The 22,924-nt window shown below is 39.4% G+C and overlaps 1 protein-coding gene across 7 annotated transcripts in view; it reads right to left on the reverse strand.

Annotated features, from left to right (window-relative positions):
- UPRT (uracil phosphoribosyltransferase homolog) overlaps positions 1-22,924 on the reverse strand; it is a 65,337-nt gene that overhangs the window by 29,065 nt on the left and 13,348 nt on the right. For 3 of the 7 annotated variants that reach the window (XR_003522535.1, XM_027607771.1, XM_027607773.1), the window contains exons 2-6: positions 19,880-19,922; positions 16,053-16,122; positions 14,494-14,556; positions 12,459-12,620; positions 11,268-11,366 (exon numbers count right to left, since the gene is read on the reverse strand). Coding sequence is in view for 6 of the 7 variants with exons in the window: in XM_027607771.1 (XP_027463572.1) it covers positions 11,268-11,366; positions 12,459-12,620; positions 14,494-14,556; positions 16,053-16,122; positions 19,880-19,922 (437 nt within the window). In the remaining variant the exon portion in view is untranslated. Of the gene's footprint in view, positions 1-9,051; positions 9,310-11,226; positions 11,367-12,458; positions 12,621-14,493; positions 14,557-16,052; positions 16,123-19,879; positions 19,923-22,924 lie in introns of those variants that run through there. The other 4 variants (XM_027607769.1, XM_027607770.1, XM_027607772.1 and 1 more) reach the window with 4 other exon arrangements.

The raw sequence follows: 22,924 nt of genomic DNA on the forward strand, positions 1-22,924 counted from the left end.
AATAGGAAACACATACTTTCCAAGCACACAGGGAAGATTTACCAAGAGACTATATTCTGGGCCATAAAACAAATCTCAATAAATTTAAAAGGATTCAAATCGTATGAAGCATAGTCTCTGAATTAAATTAGGAATCAATAAAAAAGAATCTAGAAAATACCATAAACTTGGAAATTAAATAACATACTTCTAAATAACCCTAGATCAAAGGAAAAATCAAAACAGAAATGAGAGTGTTTTGCCTGAAATGAAAATGAAAACACAACATACCAAAATTTGTGGGGTACAGCTAAATCAGTATTTCTAAGGAAATTTATATCATGAAATTCTTGTATTATATAAGAAGTACCTGATATCAAAGTGTGGCCACCAGACCAGCAACACCAGCATTACCTGGGAACTTAGAAACTCAAGTCCTCAGACCCTACTCCAGACCTACCAAATCAGAAATTAGTGGTGAGGTCCCAGTGACTCTGATGCACATTCAACTTTTGAGAAACACTGTTGTATACTATTTGAGTGTCGTTTTTATGGTGTTAGGGTTTCTTTCTTCAATAAGGAATCTACACAGTTTAAACTGCTCTGAAATTCATGTCATTAAAAACAATCTTTTTTGAATAGTCTGTTAATTTTGTATCATTTAGAAAATTTCCCAGGCCCTGAGTTGCACAAGTGATTAACCCTACAAATAATGCTTCACTTGGTAAAAAGGTCCAAATTTCAGAAGCCATAGTTACAATTTTTCTTGAAATCTGAAGGGGGTTAAAGGAAAAACACTCATGGGGAATACAATCCCACAGAATAATTGCTATTGCTTATAGCCGGAATTCCCTCCATGTGGAAACCAAGAGTAGTCAAATCCCAATCATGTTCAGTGATGAAAAGAAACAAGACACATTATTTTTTTAAAGATTTTATTTATTGAGAGAGAGAAAGCCAGAGACAGAGCATGAGCGGAGGGGGAGGGGGAGAGGGTGGGCAGAGGGAGAGGGAGAAGCAGGCTCCCCATTGAGCAAGGAGCCCATTGTGGGGCTCAATCCCAGGACCCTGGGATCATGACCTGAGCCGAAGAAAGACGCTTAACCGACTAAGCCACCCAGCTGCCCCGAAACAAGACACATTAAATCTAAATGGCTGATAATATAAAAATAATTTACTAGCAACATGGTTTTATACCTGCACTTGAATATGAACTTGTCTGATGTTCTAGATAGTTACTTCCCGGTATTAAAACCCTAACATAAGTACCAACTCAGAAGCACTGACTGACTCCTGTAGTGGTAGACATCACCTTTCCAACTAATTCAATACATCAATCTAAGCCAAATCTGGTCTCTTATCTAAAGTTTCTGCTCACATTTTTCCTAGGACACTGAGTTAAAGATTTGGGCTTTACTGGGCTTCAGTTACAGCTTCTGCTAATCAAGAATAAACAAATTCCAAATTGTAACAAAATACTTAACTGATGGGTAATAAATGATAATTCCAATAAGAACATGAAAGCAACATTTGCCATGGAAGAATTGTAATATGGGTAATCTATCAATTAATCTCAGTTTTCATAATTATGACAGTTTTCAAAAATAAAGGGAGATAGGTTGGAGCTAAGATGGCGGCATACTAGAAGGACCCAAGGCTCATCTCGTCCCTCAAACAGAACTATATAACTAACAAATCACTCTAAATGCCCCAAAAATCAACCTGAAGACTGACAGAACAAATTCCACACCTAAAGGGAGAGAAGAAACCACATCGAAGAAGATAGGAAGTGCAGAGATGTGGTTGAGGGAAGAAACAGATCAAGGGTACAGGTTAGGAGCTGTGGTTGTGGAGAGAGATGAAAGAGAGAGGAACACACAGGGGAATGCACAAGGAGAACATTTCCCCAAAGCCACTGACTGGGAAAACAAGAAGGGCTGATTTTCATGAGTTCTTGCAACCAAATAGGCTTAAAGACTAGCGATTTGAAGGTCAGCAGGCAGGGCTGGGATAGAACCCTAAAGGCACTGCCTACACCTGGAGAGAAGGTAAACTAAAAAAAACCGAGGGCCAGATGGCATGGAAATAATGATCTGAAGAACTCTTGGGGCACATCGGGGGAGATTATTTGGCTCTTCTTGGAGTGAGTCCCTGAGAGGCAGAGTTCCAGGGAGATGATTCTCTTAGTGACAAAAGAGTTGCCCAGAGCCATTCCCATCCCTAGGCCCTCAGCATAAACACAGAGCCACCTGCATAAAGCAACACTGGTAGCCTAACTTGCTTACACCAGGTCCCAAATCCCTGTGCTCTGGCAGTACTGCCCTTCTTGGTGAAGCCTGCCTCAGTCCCAGGGTGGTGGGCCCCTTCCCCAGAAGACCAGCATAGAACCCTGCAACACCACATCTCCTGACCAGAGAGGTCTTCAGTTCTAGTGGAAGTAGTATCAGGTTTCATTTAACAAGCATACCAGAGTAAACCTAGTTAAAACTCACCACATATTGGCCAAGGACCAAACACTGTCCACTGCAGGCAAGGAGAACCTCTGCAGACGACTGACCTGAAGGATAGAGCAGCCAAAACAAAGAGCAGAGTATATGCAGCACACATCAGAGATACTCCCTGAAGCACCAGTCCCTGGACACTATATGACCTCTTTTTCATAAAGCCATTCCTCTCAAGAACAGGAAACGTAACTGGCTTTCTTAACACACAGAAGTTAGAGACATGGACAAAACGCCAAGAAGGAGGAATTCATTCCAAATGAAAGAACAAGATAAGGTCACAGCCAGAGATCTAAGCAGAACAGATATAAGTAACATGCCTTTTGGAAAATTTTGAACAATAAGGGTATTTGCTGGGCTTGAGAAAAGAACGGGCCTAACCTTACACCTAAAGGAACTACGAAAAGAACAAAAAACGAAGCCTAAAGCCAGCAGAAGGAGGGAAATAATAGATTAAATGGAAAGAAATGATATAGACACACAGACCAATGGAACAGAGTAGAGACTCCAGAAATGGACCCTCAAATCTATGGTCAACTAATCTTTGACAAATCAGGAAAAAAATATCCAATGGAAAAAAGACAGTCTCTTCAATACGTGGTGCTGGGAAAATTGGACAGCTACATATAGAAGAATAAAACTGGACCATTCCCTTACACCATACACAAAGATAAACTAAAAATGGATGAAAGACCTCAATGTGAGACAGGAATCCATCAAAATCCTAGAGGAGAACATAGGCTGTAACCTCTTCGACATCGGCCACAGTAACTTCTTTCAAGACATGTCTCCAAAGGCAAGTGAAACAAAAGCAAAAATGAACTTTTGGGACTTCATCAAGATAAAAAGCTTCTGCACAGCAAAGAAAACAGTCAACAAAACAAAGAGGCAACCCACGGAATGGGAGAAGGTATTTGCAAATGACATTACAGATAAAGGGCTGATATCCAAGACCGATAAAGAACTTCTCAAACTCAACACTCAAAAAACTAATAACCCAGTCAAAAAACGGGCAGAAGACATGAACAGACACTTCTCCAAAAAAGACATACAAATGGCTAACAGACACATGAAAAAAATGCTCAACACCACTAGCCATCAGGGAAATACAAATCAAAACCACAATGAGATACTACCTTACACCAGTTAGAATGGCAAAAATTAACAAGACAGGAAACAAGTGTTGGCGAGAATGTGGAGAAAGGGGAACCCTCTTACACTGTTGGTGGGAATGCAAGCTGGTACAGCCACTTTGGAAAACAGTATGGAGGTTCCTCAAGAAGTTAAAAATAGAGCTACCCTATGACCCAGCAATTGAACTACTGGCTATTTACCCCAAAGATACAGACATAGTGAAAAGAAGGGGCACGTGAACCCCAATGTTCATAGCAGCAATGTCGACAATAGCCAAAATGTGGAAGGAGCCGAGATGCCCTTCAACAGCTGAATGGATAAAGAAGATGTGGTACATATACACAGTGGAATATTATTCAGCATTCAGAAACGATTAATACCCACCATTTGCATCGACATGGATGGGACTGGAGGAGATTATGTTAAATGAAGTAAGTCAAGCAGAGAAAGACAATTATGGTATGGTTTCACTCATATGTGGAACATAAGCAATAGCACGGAGGACCATAGGGGAAGGGAGGGAAATCGAAAGGGGGAGAAATCAAAGAGGGAGATGAACCATGAGACACTATGGACCCTGAGAAACAATCTGGGGGTTTCAGAGGGGAGGAGAACGGGGGGAGGGGGTAATAGGGTGATGGGTATTGAGGAGGGCACATGCTGTGATGAGCACTGGGTGTTAATACTTAACTGATGAATCATTGAACACTACATCAAAGACTATGTACTATACAGTGGCTAACTGAACATAATTAAATAAATAAATAATAAAATAAATAAATAGCAAGAGAAAAAAATTTTAAAAAATGATATAGAAACTAAAAAACAATAGAACGGATCAATGCAACCAGGAGCTGTTTCTTAAAAAATAATAATAATAATAAAACTGACAAACCCCTAGCAGACTTAGCAAAAAAAAAAGTGAAAGGACCCAAACTAATAAAATCACAAATAAGAGAGGAGATATCACAGAAGTACAAACAATTCTAACAGAATGTTATGAAAAAATATATGGCAAAAAAATTGGACAACCTGGACAAAATAAATTCCTAGAAACATAGAAACAACCAAAACTGAAACAGGAAGAAACAGAAAACTTGAAAAGACGGATAACAAGCAAAGAAATTGAGTCAGCAATCAAAAAATTCCCAACAACCAAGAGTCCAGGGCCAGATGGCTTCCCAGGAGAAATCTACTAAACATTTAAAGAAAAGTTAATATGTATTCTACAATTTCAAAAAATAGAATTGGAAGGAAAACTTCCAAATTCATTCTATGAGGCCAGCATTACCCCAATACCAAAACCAGATAAAGACTCCACTAAAAAAGAGAATTACAGGCCAATGTCCCCAGTGAACATGGATGCAAATATTCTCCATAAAATACTAGGAAATCGAGGAGCACCTGGATGGCTCAGTCGTTTAAGCAGTTGCCTTCAGCTCAGGTCATGATCTCGGGGTCCTGCACTTAAGCTCCATGTAGGGCTCCCTGCTCAGCGGGGAGTCTGCTTCTCCCTCTTCCTCTGCCCCTCCCTCCTGCTTGTGCACACACACTCTCTCTCTCAAATAAATAAATAAAATCTTTTAGGAAACAAACACTAGGAAATCAAACACAACTGCACATTAAAAGAGTCATTCACCACAATCAAGTGGAGTTTATTCCTGGGTTGCAAGGTTGGTTCAATATTCCCAAATCAATCAAGATGACATACCATACTAATAAAAGAAAGGATAAGAATCATATGATCCTCTCAGTACATGCAGAAAAATCACTTGACAAAGTACAGTGTCCATTTTTGATAAAAATCCTCAACAAAGTAGGGACTGAGGGAACATAACTCAACATCATAAAGACCATATACAAAGAAACCCAGAGCTAATATCATCCTCAATGGGGAAAAACTGAGAGCTTTTCCTCTTTGGTCAGGAACAAGACAGGGATGTCCACTCTCACCACTTTTATTTAACATAGTGCTGGAAGTTCTAGCCTCAGCAAACAGACAAGAAAAGGAAATAAAAGGCATCCAAATCAGCAAAGAAGAAGTCAAACTTGCACTATTTGCAGATGACATGATACTCTATGTAGAAAATCCAAAAGATTCCACAAAAAATTTGCTAGAATTAATACATGAATTCAGTCAAGTCTCAGGATCCAAAATCAACATATAGAAATCTGTTGCATTTCTTTTTTTTTTTAAGATTTTATTTATTTATTTGTCAGAGAGAGAGAGAAAAAGAGAGCAGCACATGCAGGGAAAGCGGGGCAGGCAGAGCGGGCAGAGCAGGCAGGGGGAGAAGCAGGCTCGCCTCTGAGAAAGAAGCCCGATTCAGGACTCGATCCCAGGATCCTGGGATCATGACCTGAACTTAAGGCAGATGCTTAACCAACTGAGCCACCCAGGCATCCCTAAATCTGTTGCATTTCTATACACAAATAATGAAGCAGCAGAAAGAGAAATCAAGGAATCCCCATTTACAACTGCAGAAAAAAGCATAAGATACCTGGGAGTAAACCTAACCAAAGAGGTAAAATCTGTATCAAGTATAAAACACTGATGAAAGAAATCAAAGATGCCACAAAGAAATGGAAAGACATTCCATGCTCATGGAACAGAACAAATACTGTTGAAATGTCTATACTACCCAAAGCAATCTACACATTTAATGCAATCCCTATCAAAATAACACCAGCATTTTTTACAGAGCTAGAACAAACAATCCTGAAATTTGTATGGAACCAGAAAAGAGCCCAAACAGCCAAAGCAACCTTGAAAAAGAAAAGCAAAGCTGGCGGCACCACAATTCCAGACTTCAAGCTGTATTACAAAGCTGTAATTATCAAGACAGTACAGTACTGGCACAAAAACAGACACATAGATCAATGGAACAGAACAGAAAACTCAGAAATGTACCCACAACTATAGGGCAACTAATCTTCAATAAAGCAGGAAAAGAATATCCAATGGAAAAAAGATAGTCTTAGTAGTTATGTCTCCCGAGGCAAGGAAAACAAAAGCAAAAATAAACTATTGGGACTTTATAAAAATAAAAAGCTTTTCTGCACAGAGAAGGAAACAATCAACAAAACTAAACAGCAACATTACGAATGGGAGAAGATATTTGCAAGTGACATATCTGATAAAGGGTTAATATCCAAAATGTATAAAGAACTTATCAATCTCAACTCCCAAAAAACAAATAATCCAGTCAAGAAATGGGCAGAAGATATGAATAGACGTTTTTCCAAAGAAGAACTGCAGATGGCCAACAGACCCATGAAAAGATGCTCAACATCACTGATCATCAGGAAAATACCAATCAAAACTACAATATCACTTCACACCTGTCAGGATGGCTAAAATCAGCAACACAGGAAACAACAGGTGTTGGAGAGGATGTGGAGGAAGGGAAATCCTACTGCACTGGTGGTGAGAATGCAGACTGGTGCCAACACTCTGGAAAACAGTATGGAGGTTCCTCAAAAAGTTAAAACTAGAACTACCCTATGACCCAGCAACTGCACTCCTAGGTATTTACCCAAAGGATACAAAAATACAGATTTGAAGGGATACCTTGATGTTTATAGCATCATTATCAACAATAACCAAATTATGGAAAGTGCCCCAATGCCCATGGACTGATGAATGGATAAAGAAGTTGTGGTGTGTGTATATATATATATATATATATATATATATATATATATATATATATATAATGGAATTAGTCATAAAAATAATGAAATCTTGCCATTTGAAATGATGTGGATGGAGCTAGAGAGTATTATGCTAAGCGAAATAAGTCAGTCAGAGAAAGACAAATACCATATGATTTCACTCATATGTGGAATTTAAGAAACAAAACAAATGATCATAAGGGAAAACAAAGCGAGGCAAACCAGGAAACAGACTCTTATTTTTAGGAAACAGACTCTTAGAGAACAAACCGATGGTTACCAGAGGGGACATGGGGTGGGGGGATGGGTTAAATAGGCAATGGGGATTAAAGAGGGCACTTGTGATGAGCACTGGGTGTTGAATCCCAAAATTCTACAACTGAAACTAATAACACACTGTATATTAAGTAACATACAGTGAATTTAAATAAAAACTAAAAAAAATTTTAAAATAAAGGGAAAATACAGTAAAGTCTTTCTAGGATTCCTAGGCTCTATAGGGAAAATGCATTCCATTGTACACCAGCTTTTCCTTCCTCTCCCCTAATCTTTGCTGACTTTCATCAGCTTTGGTTCTAAGATACTGCCTGCTGCTTTTTCTGGATTTTTTGGACCAGAGGCCCACAACAGCTGCCTATGGGGCTGTGAGAGTATAATTATTCAAGCCATCAGCCAGAACCACTGTTAAAATATTTAATATCAATGCAAAATGAGATCAGGGTTTCACAAGCAAGTTTCAGAACACAAACATTGATTTCTATAGCAGTTTATCTTCCTTTCAGGGGTCTAAATAGGAACACACATAAATCTTAAGGATTTAAAAAATATCATGGTATTTTTAACTTTAATACATCTATAGGTGACAAGTACATGAAAGAACTCATTTCCAAATTGAATGGAATATCCAAATTTAAAATGTAGCAATTTAATGTACTCATGGGCCATGAAACTCAGCAAGAAACCGTTCTTTCTGTTCTTTCCCCCATACCTCAGAAAAAACACAGATTCCTCTCTAGGGCATCGATGGCATTAACAGTACTCAGCCTTGTCAGCATCCACATATCCCTGGTTCAATCTAACTACGTAAATTATTGTTACAGTTCCGTTGCTGGAAATGCTCACCAGCTTCTTCACTGCAGTATACTTGGCAAGGCACCTACCAACAATGCACAGGATGGGAAGTGAGCCATGAAGAACATAATGGCTTGACTAAAGAGCTAGCCATATATCCTGGGTCTCCTAACTGAGTGAGGATATTAATGGAAATGTAAAATTTCAGGACACATTCTTTTTTCACCCTCCCCAAGTTACTGGCATGTACAGTACTAGAAAGTAAAGAGTAGAAGAAGGTGCCAACAACCATATATACGAACTCTCCCTAGAACTAAAAGCAAACTAAACAAAATGTAAACTACAGTGGGCCAAAGACCAGACTCCCATTTGGGCTTTATTTGTGGCTGCAAACAACATCCAAACTGAGAGGTTCAAAAATCAGCAAACAGTTTTGGGGTGCCTTGGGTGGCTCAGTCGGTCAAGCATCTGACTCTTGATCTCAGCACAGGTCTTGATCTCAGGGTCGTGAGTTCAAGCCCTGCACTAGGCTCCATGCTGGGTGTGGAGCCTAAAAAGATATTAGGTAGCAGTTTCAGTGCGCCAAGGGATCATCGACTTGCAGAAGATTATTAAAATATTTTCTAAGAGTTGTGTGTGCTTCCCTGTTGAATTTGGTGCCGACAGTTAAGAAATAATCAAATAAACTAAATAAATCTCAAATATTTCCTTTTTACTATACCCACTTTGAAGTTACAAAACGTAATTTCCTCTGCCATTCCTCAAGTGAATTAGTAAAACAAGTAGAAACTCAGAACATTAACTGTAATAGTACACAAGATCATTAATTTTCCTTTGGTAACTCAGTCTGTCCCAAAGTATTTCTGTCCAAAATGTGTAGGTGCGACAGGATGAACTTCAGTAGTTAAAATTGTGATCTCTGGAAACTCCTGAATGATTGATTTGGCACCTTCAAAAAATAAAAGGAGAATTGCTGTCATGGCATGACTTTTTGGTAATGTTAGCTGGAATTCAGAAATTTTATAGTCATTGGGTATAATACAGACAGAAGACAGAAAGCAATGACCTTTAAATACCTAGTCAGACTGGATTACTCTCCGAGTTTATATGTCTGATATCTGAAAAGCTTTGACAATCATCACACTATGCCTTTACTCATTCACTAATAAATTCTTAGAATCAAATTGTTATATATCCAAGACTTTAAAAATACATTCAGTTACAGCAACTTCCTCCCTGAAGAGTCTTTGTTTTGTTTCATTTCAAAGGCAGCTGGAACAGAGAGACTACAGTCCCTTCCAGAAATAGGATCATATATAAGATGATGGCTTCTCAACTGGAACACTGTGAAACAAGTGTAAAAACTCCTTTGGATGTCAGAGTGAGCTAGCTTTTAGAAGTTAGGACTCTAGCTTTGGGGGTTGCAGGGAAAGGGATGAGCTAGGACCCTCGCCAAACTAAAAAACCATAGCAATGCTGCCACAAAAGAAGATTTGTTCATCTACAATGTCAAAGAATAGTACACCATTCTAATGTATACTCTTAGAACTAATAGTTAACTTTTCTACTTCCAAAGGCAGGAAACCCAATAATTATTTGGTTATCTCAATGTTTATAGTGCCACCTCTGCTATATATAAACAGATGACCAAGCAAATTACCTTTGTCACTATCAACATTTGAACTGCAGGCGAATTTTTATTATGAAACAATGAAATAAACAACGGCCTAGGAAAGCAGCCCTTCCAACTGGATACACCGTAGCCCCTTCAAGGTTGGCTGAGACTGGGAACCTTTGGAAATGAGGAAACACCCTAACCAGAAGCCACATATTTCTCTTTCTTTTCAATTAGGAAACAAATACAAATTCATTGTCAAACATTTGGGAAATACAAAAAAAAAGCTTAAAAAAATAAAATGAATTGCTTAGAGTCCCAGCATCCTATGATAGCCACCATTAATATAGTATGTATTTTAAAATGAAAATTGAAATAGTATTGTGCATCTGTCTAATCTCTCATACTAAGGAAAGACTTTATTAGGTTCTATGTTAAATCCAAGTCTGATTTTGGTAGTCATAATAGTCATAATTTGCATTAGTCGCCTCTAAAGTTGGTGATAACATTTTACTTTATTTTAATGCTGTTATTTTTTAACATGCTTTTTTATGTTTACATGTAGATTTTTCGATGTTATTAAATATTTTTCAAAAACATGATTTAACAGTTACATAATATTACATCCTTTGAATGTATATTTATTCAACCATTTCTTTGTTGTAAGTCATTTATATACTTTCAAATCTTTTCTTACACTACAAATAACTCTGCAGTGAATACCCTAAGGGCTAAATTTCTACATGCATGTATGATTATTTTCTTAGGATACTTTCACAATTGTCCTAGATTGTATAGCTAAAAACTGGAGCCTTACATTAGGTTTACCTTCCCAAGGAAATGGAGAACTCATAGTTCTACCCTTTATACCCTCTGAGCAGAGGCAGAACTTAGAAAACAACCGCTCTTTGCTTCATGCTGCAAAGTTTATGCAGGAAGACCACAGGGCTAACCAGAGCCTCAAGTTTCTTGCTGTTTGGGAGCAGTTCTCAGGCTCGGGTGAGAAGTCAGGAGAAACAGGGACATTTTAGCCATGTACAGGCTCTACCCAAACAGGGATACCAGGAAAACAATTACATTCCCCTTCAAAGAGGTTAGTTCATACTTTTCCATTTGAATTTGCACATGAGAATGGTATAAAAATACTTTATCACTAAGCTTAGAGATGACAAACTACCAAAATTCGATTTAGATTTAATGTGGAAGAAGCAATGCTCTTCACAATGAGAGTCTGGACAGATACACACTTACCCAACCATGATCATCTGGAGCCCCAGTCATGCTGAACTCACCATGAGGAGTAGAGAACAGACTGAGTAGGATGATAACACTGGGTTGAACTCCATGTTCTATAAGAACCTTTACAGCTTCAATTACAGTATTTCCAGTGCCTGAAATCAAATGACAACCAAATGCATTAGAAACTTTAACATTTATCTCAAAACGGCTTTGAAGTTTCTTTGAAGTAAAGGCAGTTTGACACTAGGCAAAGCTCCATTTGAAGGTGCCTGTTCTTTATCAATGACGTTCTCTTTTCTTTTTTTAAGAGATTTTATTTATTTGTTTATTTATCTCTTTATTTATCTGAGAGAGAGAGAGAGAGAAAGAGAGAGAGACAGGAGCCTGATGCTGGGCTTGATCTCACGACTGTGAGATCATGATCTGAGCCGAAACAAAGAGCTGGACACTTAACCGACTGAGCCACCCAGGCGCCCCATCCATGATATTATTTTCCAATAATGGACATGACACATACACTTTTCAGTTTTCAAATGCACATCAAACCCCAAATTCATTGAGTATTTGAGATATCAAATTTGACACCCACCCTCCACCACAAACCCTGGGAGACAATACCGTGTGGGATCCGAATAAGCTTAAAACACAGAATAGAAAAAAATATCACTTTCAGAGAGGATAAATCCTTGAGAAATTCATTGCTACATTAATTGGGCTAGAGAAGGGACATATTTCAATATATTTTCTTTTCTTTTTTTAAAGATTTTATTTATTTATTTGACAGAGAGAGACACAGCGAGAGAGGGAACACAAGCAGGGGGAGTGGGAGAGGGAGAAGCAGGCTTCCCATGGAGCAGGGAGCCCAATGCGGGGCTCAATCCCAGGACCCTGGGATCATGACCTGAGCCGAAGGCAGATGCTTAACGACTGAGCCACCCAGGCGCCCCTCAATATATTTTCTGTGTTCTATATATTTTGCCTCATTAGATCCTTTGCTTCAGTGTTTTCATTCATTTTAAAACAAAAGCTCTTTGGAGATAATAAAGTTTATTTAGACAATGTATACTCTCTTATTACACAATAAAAATGCCCCAGTGAGCTGCCAGGGCAACTCCAAATCCAACTGAGAAAAACACATTGAGAAACGGTTTTGCCTTTATATAAGGGGTACCTAAAAGGCAGTCACTAAGTTGAACTGATTTAAACCCTAAGCAAAGTATACAAATTAAACTCCAGCCACTCACTGAGAATTGGATACATCAGAAGGACTTTTCTGCGGTAAATGTCTGGGGGGAACTTGGCATAATATACTTTGGCTCTTTGTGTCTCTTCATCACTCTGAATCAGGATCTTTCCAATTCGTATGGATCGACAGCAGTCTCGTAAACCTTGTTCCATTGCCTCACCTCGAAGAAGGAAAATTTTCAAAAGGAAAAAAAAGGGTTGGGGGAGATAGAATTAAAGTCCAAAAATAGGCCAAAGCAGAGTGTGTGACTACTATTAATACAAGAAGGACACTGTCAAGACGGGAGCAATTCTTCCTAAGCTAAGAGCTTTTATTTCTGATATGCTCTTATTTTATACTTAGTGCAGGTCAATTAAACCAGATTAAGGGCCGGTCAATGAAAGTAGGATAAACTAGTTTTATTGCTGGCTTTCAAGTTTTAGAGATGTCACGCTTCCATGAAATACAAAAAATAAGGTGTTTTGTTGGGCTGCTCCCTGAGCCCTTCCAGTATCAGGACCATTTTACTCCTATTATTTTAAGGAAGGCTTTAAACCACCTCAACCTGTTATTTTCATCTGAAAAAAAAAAATACAGAAGATTTATGGAAGAATCGGGTTACAGACCAAAGTGGCATCAGGAGATATCACTACACCCCAGCAATGCCTCTAATGGCAGAAGTTTGCTGGCAACCAGTGAAAAAGTATATTGTTCCTTCCCTCCCCTCCTCCAAGAACCATAACCAACACTACTACTACCCCCTTGGTTTCTGAACACAGGTATTTTCTTGGTCTAAATTCCTTTAAGGAAGTGTTTCCCAAAAGGGAATCATTCTCGTACCATCTTCCAGATTTTAGGCTAGATCAGAATTCTATCTATACTGTTATTTACTTAACATTTTTCTTTAACTGTTTTCACTTGCATTTATTTTAAGAGGAAAGTTTCCATCACTGGTGTAAACATAAAAACAGTTTCTAATACATGTGAAAATCAACCAATAGCTAACAAGGTTAAAAAACAACGCTGTCTATGCATTACCCAAGGTCATCTGCTATAGACTAGAGGTGTGAGGATGCTGCTACCTTTCGGGCAGGAACTGGACTAAACTAAAAGAAAAAATGCCCTAAAAGCCCATCTCCATTGTCTTCACCAGTTTTAAAAGGTTAAGTAACATTGTCCTGAAAATCCTTTCATTGCTTAAAAGCTACCTTCTATTTAAAAAAAAGGGAGCTTAAAGCTCCTATTCTACTTGAGGTATTCAATTGCTCACAAACAGAAATTCACAGCCAGAGAAAAGGCAATGCTTATATGGGAAAAATAAATCCATTTGTCTCCAGTGCAAGCAAGTGAAGCTTCCACCAAACCTTGGATCTTGTGCAAAAATTTATTTATTTACTTAGTTGCCAAATAGAAGTAATCATCCCCATGGAACAAGTAGATATTCTAATTACAGGCATGTGATTTTGTTGCACAAAGATGGGTTTAAAAGAGTAATCAGTTGGACTCAAACACAAATACAACATTTATAAGACCAGCAACTGGAAATACCTAGAGTTAGAACAGTTAAGTGCTTTTGCCATATGGTCACATACACATCAAATATAAAACTAAAAACACTAAATAAGTCATTCAGTCCAGCTCCCGATAGGGTAGGACAATTCCCTACAAAAGAAATTTTAAAAATATATATTTCTCCAGTCAGGTATTCAAAGTTCCGTGGGCCTGAATTTGTGCCATATTCCATCAGTCTTCAAGCCGCCCTTTTCTCCCCAAGAGAGCACCATCTCATCCTCCTATCCTACCCTGAATCTCTCCAAAGCCTGGCTTGCTGGGGGCGGTGGGGAGGCCACTAGAGTAGACGCTCTGCAGTTAAAATTAGTCAAACTTAGCAACACACAGGCCATGATCCAAGGCACCGTGAGGATAGACAACACAGGTGGTGAGATTTAAGTCAAAGCAGGCTGCAATTATGACAGACAAGCTCACCTCTCTCCTGGAAAAATAATTGTTTCTCTGCGTGCAAAGAGACAAAAATCACACATATGCAAACCTACCGCTTCTCATTATGCTGACCCCACAATTTCCCTTCTCAAATTTCACTCCTTCATACTTGTACCCTGTTGGGGAATAAAATCAAAGAATTTATCTCTCATTACCGGAGCAATCCACTTCTTTTTAAAGTGCCTATAATTTAAAGCCAATGGGCACAGAGCAACCCTTGTCTAGACAGTCTGTATAACCTCTTATGTTCCCTGTGAAAGTAATGAGAAGTCATGATTTTTCCGTTCTTTCTTAATTCTTCATAAGAGACCTGCGGGGATAATTGGCAGACGCGGGCTTCGTCAAGTAGGAACAGGACTTATGATAGCATGATATTCACACACACATTCCTCAAACTGAATTCAGAGGGAAATCATCGCACTCTGAGGGCTATAAACCCCATCCGTTCAAACTGGGACCTCACTGTGACCTCACTGTGAGGCACAACAGAGAGCCTCCTTCATTCCAGCCCTTTTTATGAGCTTCCATTCTGCCTTAAAAAGCAGAAGACAAAGGCTGAAGTCGTTACGTATTCAGCCCTTGGTGTCATCCTGAATTTGGATCAATTATGATGCAACAAGCTCAGCCCCTAATTTTCATAAAGTCAACCTTTGAATAGAACAGCTTCCATTATTTACTAGAGAACATTTGGTTCTCTCGGAATTTCAAATCCCTGAAATAGGGATGTTCAGCTGTGTTCTATTAGAGTAAAACAAAGTACTCTCACCGGATCTCATCATTTTTAGTTTTCTTTGTCTTTTTTACTTCTCATTAATTTACCTGGAGTTTCAATGCCAAACCAACCCACCCATTTATTAATACCAGCAGCTTCCCCACAGAGGTGAAGATAAGCTGCCAGCAATTCTTAACTCTGGTCCCAATGGGCTGTCATCAAAGGCAACACTTGCATGCTAAAGAATATTTACTAACCTTGAACTTGAACTGACAAGCAAGCCATTAACAAAAAGTCATCCACATAAATTTCTTTACTAAATGTCTCTGAGTTTATTAAGTTGTTGAAAAGAACAGCTCCACCTAGACTCCTCATTTTGCATACTGATTTGCTCAGACTGCTTTTTTTTAAGGAAACAATTTGAAGTATTTATTTATTTATTTAAAGATTTTTATATATTTATTTGACAGAGAGATAGTGAGAGCAGGAACACAAGCAGGGGGAGTGGGAGAGGGAGAAGGAGGCTCCCCACCGAGCAGGAAGCCTGACGTGGAGCTCGATCCCAGGACCCTGGGATCATGACCTGAGCCGAAGGCAGACGCTTAATGACTGAGCCACCCAGGTGCCCCTGAAGCATTTATCGAAAACAAAAGTTAATACTCCTCAGACATACATACATACATACAAAAAGCTCTCTAAATTAAGAACCAGGATAAAACTTCACAAGAGAACTGAAAATTAAGAAGAAGAAGAAAAAGGAGAAGAGAAGGAAGAAGAAAAAGTATTCTCAACCTCATGGTAGATAAATCACAGTAAAATGACTGCTTTTTTTTTTTCCCATTTTCCTCCTAATTCTCAGAATTTTCAGGACGAGGATCCGAGAGTAACAGCCCTGGTTACCTGTTGGGGTGGTCACCATGCATTCTTTATATGGCAGCTGATTCAATCCCTCTTCCACAACAAGTCTGATCTAAAGAGTCAAAAGAAGAAGAAGTAGTTGAGTACCTGCTAGGTCTAGTGTTAGCTGGTTGCTTCAGGAGCTGAACACTAGGCACAAAGTCAGTAACACAATGGGAGAGGGTTTAGCTTGTGGAGGTAGGAAGGGGGCCCCCTATCATGGGTTAGATGCAGAAATAGATCCAAACGCTAGGCTGCCTGCTGCTAGGTATCCAACCTCGGGTAGGCACATGATTGCCACCAAAAGGCTCAAGTATGCCTTCTGACTTTCATTCAGTTAGTCCAGCTGATATTATGAGAGGTATGAAACTACAAGTGGCAAGAGTCATCCTTGGAAGTAAAACACTTCTGGTAACTCTGAAAATAGTGCCCACTGGGAACTGCTCTGCCTTGTTCGGTACTTTGAAATTAAGTTGGATTGTTTTTAACAAAGGCTCACCATAATGCAAATAAAACCTGTAACTTCTCAGGAGGAAATAAATGAATGGATGGGGCTGAATCGATTTCCTGAGCTTGAAGTAGGTGCCAGTAGAATGCACTGGGGCTTCTTGGCTTTAAAAAAAAAAAAAAAAAAAAAAAAGGCTCCTAATGATCTTAATGTGTGGTACAGAGGAAGGAATCTATCAGAGCTATTAGGAACAGCCTCCAAAACCCAGATATGATATTCCTATGAGCACCCAGAGCCTACTACAATTAAGGCAGTGCTGAGTCTGCAATGCACATTTTCTCTAATCAATATTACATTATTGATTAAGAATTAGGAAAAGCAGGGAGAAATACCATGTTCTGTCATCACAACACCACACCTTGCTGCCATTAAAATGATCAATGCTAAATGGGCCAGCACTTTGTCAGCCTGAAGTACCAGAGGGCCCAGGGACCTGACGAATACTGTGTATGTATGCACACTCATCCCTAGCCACCACCTTCGGTGGAGGGGAATGTTTTTTTTTTCAAGATTTTATTTATTTATTTGACAGAAAGACACAGCAAGAGAGGGAACACAAGCAGGGGGAGTGGGAGAGGGAGAAGCAGGCTTCCCGCGGAGCAGGGAGCCCGATGCGGGGCTTGATCCCAGGACCCTGGGATCATGACCTGAGCCGAAGGCAGATGCTTAACGACTGAGCCACCCAGGCGCCCCGAGGTGAATGTTTCTTAGGAGCAAGTTGAAGGGAAGAAAAGGATCCTTTTCTTTGGATAGCCTAGATCTCCTAGTAACACCCGTCTTTTTTTTTTTTTAAGATTTATATATTTATTTGAGAGAGAGAGCATGGGTGGGGGGAGTAAGTGGGCAAAGGGAGAGGGAAAGTCTCATGCAGACTCCACGCTGAGTATGGAGCTCAACATAGGACTCTATCTCACGACCCTGAGATCACGACCTGAGCCAAAATCAAGAGTCAGGCACTTAATGGACTGAGCTACCTGTAACACTCTTTCTAGACAGTCTTACCTCCTGCCCGTCTCCTGCAACTCTGGGACAGAAATTAGTATGTCCAAGCCTTATAGGAGAACATAAAACCAGCAGAAGGGTGACTAAATAGAAAGAACTCAAGATCTGAGTGCCAGGGAAGCCAATCCTGACAAATCCAGGATAGAATTAATGTCACCTATAATGGGACCCAACAGACAGTGTGCTAGAAATCCTCAATACCAGAAACCTAAATAGCTCCAGTCCCCACCACAACCACAAAAGACCCTCCACACACTCTCCCAGTATCAGAACCTTCAAAGCCAACTGCAGAGAATAGAGAGGTCCAAATTACCATTCCCTCATGTCAATTGTCATGGGTCCTTACTATTTGATTTGATTAAGATATAATGCCTGCCCTTTCAAGCAAGCATTTTACAATAACCATGAACTTAACTCCTACTGCCTATAGACAAAAGGCAAAGAAAGCAAAAGAAAGAGGAACCATTTTCTACTAATGAACACCAACACTTCTGTTTTCTCCACAGCAGCCAATGACACAGGTTCCTTCCTCCTTGAACCCGTTCCTTTGGTTTGATAAAAGCATAAAGACAGAGGCGCCCGGGTGGCTCAGTGGGTTAAGTGTCTGCCTTCGGCTCAGGTCATGATCTCAGGGTCCTGGGATCAAGCCCTGCGTCGGGCTCCCTGCTCAGCGAGGAGCCTGCTTCTCCCTCTGCCTCTGCCTGCCGCTCTCCCTGCTTGTGCTCTCAAATAATAAAATAAAATAAAATCTTAAGAAAAAAAGCATAAAGACAGAATGACCTATCACTCCAGGAGTGCCAAATACACTGACCTTGATGCCATCCAAGGGTTATTACTGCCCCCGGAAGCTCAAATGATTGCAAAGAGAAGTGGCCTCTGAACCAGAAATACTTAAAGCTAAAAGCACAACAGGAGCTGCCTACACTCCTTTGGAATTAGTATTTTCCCCAGGGAAAATCTAAATGAAAAGTTTCACGCCTTTTTCCCCCTCGCGCTCCCTTTAATAATCTATCCTCTATTCTCTGATTACACCTGTGAGGATAACAAGCCACTTTTCTTTCTTTCCCACACTAAATACTGCCAACAGCATTTCGAATGTAAACTCCATGAGATCAGGGACAATGTCTGTATTCTGTACTGCTGAATCTCCTCCCCCTGCAACACCGCCTAGCCCAGGGCCTGACTCGAGTTCAGTATATACTTCATCAACAGATGAATACTAATAGCACAGCAGAAGATGTGTCAACCTTATTTCAAGCACTGAGCACACTTAGATGGAAACACAAGAAGGAAATGCAGTGCTTTACCTGAAAACAACCCAATTCAGCCTGAGATCCTCTCAGACCTCACTAGCTAAACTGAATTGGGCTTATCAAAAAGGATGAACACTGACCATTGACATGGATGTGGATGGAACTGGAGAGTATTATGCTGAGCGAAGTAAGTCAAACAGAGAAAGACATGTATCATATGCTTTCACTCCTATGTGTGGAATATAAGAAACAGCGCAGAGGATCATAGGGGAAGGGAGGGAAAACTGAACGGGAAGAAATCAGAGAAGGAGACAAACGATGAGAGGCTCTGGACTCCAGGAAACAAACTGAGGGTTGCTGGAGGGGAGGTGGGTGGGGGGATGGGGTAACTGGGTGATGGGCATTAAGGAGGGCACGTGATGTGATGGCCACTGGGTGTTATATGCAACTGATGAATTGCTGAACTCTCCATCTAAAACTAATGATGTACTATATGTTGGCTAATAGAATTTAAATTTAAAAATTTTTTTTTAAATTTACAAAAAAGGTCTCCTTTGCAAATTTAAAAATAGATAAATAAACTGAACTGGGTTTGGCCAATCCTTAACAGGAAGTCCCTGAGGGAAGCATACACAGCCCAACTTAGTATTTCACATGTGAGGATAGTACAGAAAAGTAAAGTAAAATAAGTAACCCTCCAGGTAAACTACAAGAGGGGGTATTAGTGTTTCTGTATTAAATGAATACCACAAGGGTAACTACTAGGTCTCCTTACATCTTTGGTTTTCTTTTAATGTACTTCACTTCACTGCCCTAAGATGACATCTTTAAGGGTTGCCAAGATCCACTTGAGAGGTAGAAGTGCCTCAGAATTACAGAGAACGAGTTCATGGGCAATGCTTTGAGGTGAAAGGGATTGAGGCACAATACTTCAGAAGCCTGCCAGGATGATGATTACTTGGCACGATCTCTCACCCCCCAGGATTCTCTAGAACAAAAAAGTCACTTGGCCTACTATGATTATATCACTAGGAACAATGAAACAAAAATGGAAAGCCTCTACCTACCAAACGATCCGCAGAAAACATGAAGTCCCCTCTACTGGCTGTCCTAGAAAGAAAGTAGTATAAATTTTAGTCCAGATTAGAGCTTTATGGGAAAATATTACATAATACATATTGTAACAATGCTATTAAGACCTATTACATACTAAAAGCCTAAAAGCTTACATGTACAAACTATCACTGAAGCAAGATATTTTTTCACTAGGATACAGGAACTTAAATGGAATGACTTGATAAGTATTATTGAAAATGCTTACTTGATATCAACACTAGAGACAGCAATTGAAAAGATCATGCAGTCTCCCACTGAGCTGCCCAAGTCTATATTATCCAAGCGGGAGCCGAATGAAGCTCCCCTGCAAGATGGCAGCAAGCCCACAGCTCAAGTAAAGAGAAAAACTTCCACAGTATGAAAACCAGCTTCTTCCCATTCTCCCTCTCCATTCACCTTGATCTAAAACCCACATCACCAATATAAGTAACCCATCTACTTTGTCTCTAATCCTTTTTGGAATGAGAATGATACAAATAAATCCTCTACTTTTGCCACTGTTTTCAAGAATACATAACCTAACTTCCAAGACCTCTTTCTCAAATTATTGATAATTTGTTCCTTTTGCCTGTTTTTTTGTTTTCAATCAAATACTTTATCCCCTAGATCTTTCTGCCATTTTCCTGTACATATCCTGCTGGTCAACACTTTCATATCCTGAGGTGCCCAAGTAATAATAATGCAAGGTTGCACCTACCCACCTAACGGACCCAAAAGGGGATGTTAAAAGGCTGACATTTTTTTTCTGTACGTAAAAATCTAGTATTGTTCCACTCCCTTCTCCCATATAAGGGAAATGATTTGACTGAACAGACTGATTTACAGTTTATGTACTTAAAATTCCCCATCTGCCTATCCATAGCATACCTATAATATTCCCCCAACACAGCATCAAAATGGCAATATGCAAGCGTGTATTATCTCAGTATACCATTAATCACTACACCTTTTTTCCCCAAGCTGCATTTACTTTTTCTGACAGGAAAAAGCAATGAAATATCCCTGACACAAACAACATTTGGTTTCTCAGAGTAACTACAGTTCTATCATATTACAGATATTAATTCTCTAAAATATGAACCATAACTGAGCAAGAATATAGGTTTGTATTCTTTATATATAAATATTCCCTAAACTCAGAAAACTATACACACACACACACACACACACACACACACACACACACACACACACACGCACACAGCCCATTTAAAACAGGCTGTGTTTAAAGAACAAACTACTGGTTGCCAGAGGGGAGGGGGATAGGGGATGGGCAAAATGGGTGAAGGTGAATGGGAGATACAGGCTTCCAGTTACGGAATGAGTAAGTCAGGGGAATAAAAGGCACAGCATAAGGAATATAGTCCATGATATTGTAATAGTGCTGGATGGTGACAGATGGTAGCTACACTTGTGGGGAGCGCGGCGTAACGTGTAAACTTGTGGTTCCACGTATATATACTAACAGAACACTGTGTGTCAACTATACTCAAAAAACGGTAAATTAAATAAATAAAACAGACTATTTCATGTACTGTGGTTTTCAAATAAAACTACACTATTACACTAGCACCTTTCATTTCTGGAATTCATCTTCACAATCTGCTTGTCAAGGAAATAAAAGCTAGTGAACTACAATAAATACTGAAGCCTACTTTCTGTTTGCTAGACCTATACAAACAATCTAGACAGCCAGAACAGTTTTTCAATAGGGAGGAAAAATCTGGATTTGCCTCAGAATTTTCAGTACTATTTCTTGGGAACACATCTGAAATATTTGTTTTTAATGTCTGAACAGTTTCACACAAGCTTATTACATAGAAAAGCCACATTAGGTTAAGTGATCAGAGTTGTGCAAGTCTATCATTTTACCTGAAAATCAGACATTTTCACACCTTTCATATTCTCCCCCAAAATATCAGCCTCAGCAGATAGCTTTTCCATAATCATCACCTCCTCTACATTCCAAACAAGTACATGCCAGAACTGTCATCTCTTGATAGCTATTTGACTTCCAATTAAAGCATTTACTGCTCCAAGTCATCCCACTACAAACAATAATTACCAACCCGTCTCCTGTCGTTTTAGACCCACACTGTTCAAGACCCATACTGTGTACTTTAAATCAATTTAGAAATTAAACTACAGTTAGAACATTGTAAGTTGACTGCATTTTTTGAAAACTACAGTGGTCTTCATTATTCACATCTAAATCCTTAACACTGTTAACACTAGAGTTTCATAAAACGGATATATACTTGTCAGATCAACAAGTTGCACATATTCTCTGAGCCCCTACTTTCGGCCCAACACTGCACTGAAGTGTTTGTTAAGAAAGGAGTTTCAATGTAAACCCAGGTCCTATTCACTCCATACACTGTGTTTCAAGTTGTAACTCTATTCACTTGTCTCAAAGTCATTTTTTTAAAAAACTCTCATACTAAAAACAAGGTTCTGAAAGTCACTTTAATCATTTTCTATCTAATAACAGTCTCAAATAAAATTGAATGCAAAATTGTCACAAAGCAACAAAAACTGATACACATTCCTGGAATATTCGAAAATATAGCCAAATGATCAAATATTAAATATTTAAACAGCAATATCCAGACACTCTTAATTCAGAACATGGAAATCTAATTAGTGTTAAACTGAGCATTTTTTTTTTTTTAATTGTACAACCTCCAGGGGCACCTGGGTGGCTCAGTCGTTAAGCGCCTGCCTTCGGCTCAGGTCGTGATCCTGGGGTCCTGGGATCGAGCCCCGCATCAGGCTCCCTGCTTGGCGGGAAGCCTGCTTCTCCCTCCCCCACTCCCCCTGCTTGTGTTCCCTCTCTCGCTGTGTCTCTCTCTGTCAAATAAATAAATACAATCTTTTAAAAATAAATATGTAAATAAATTATACAACCTCCGAACAGGATTAACAACGCAGACCTAATCATATCTGCGAATACACTTTTCTTGACACTCCCCTCCCCCAACAAATGTGTCACACAT

This window comes from Zalophus californianus, chromosome X (genome assembly GCF_009762305.2).
Source record: "Zalophus californianus isolate mZalCal1 chromosome X, mZalCal1.pri.v2, whole genome shotgun sequence".
In the NCBI taxonomy this organism is placed as follows: domain Eukaryota; kingdom Metazoa; phylum Chordata; class Mammalia; order Carnivora; family Otariidae; genus Zalophus; species Zalophus californianus.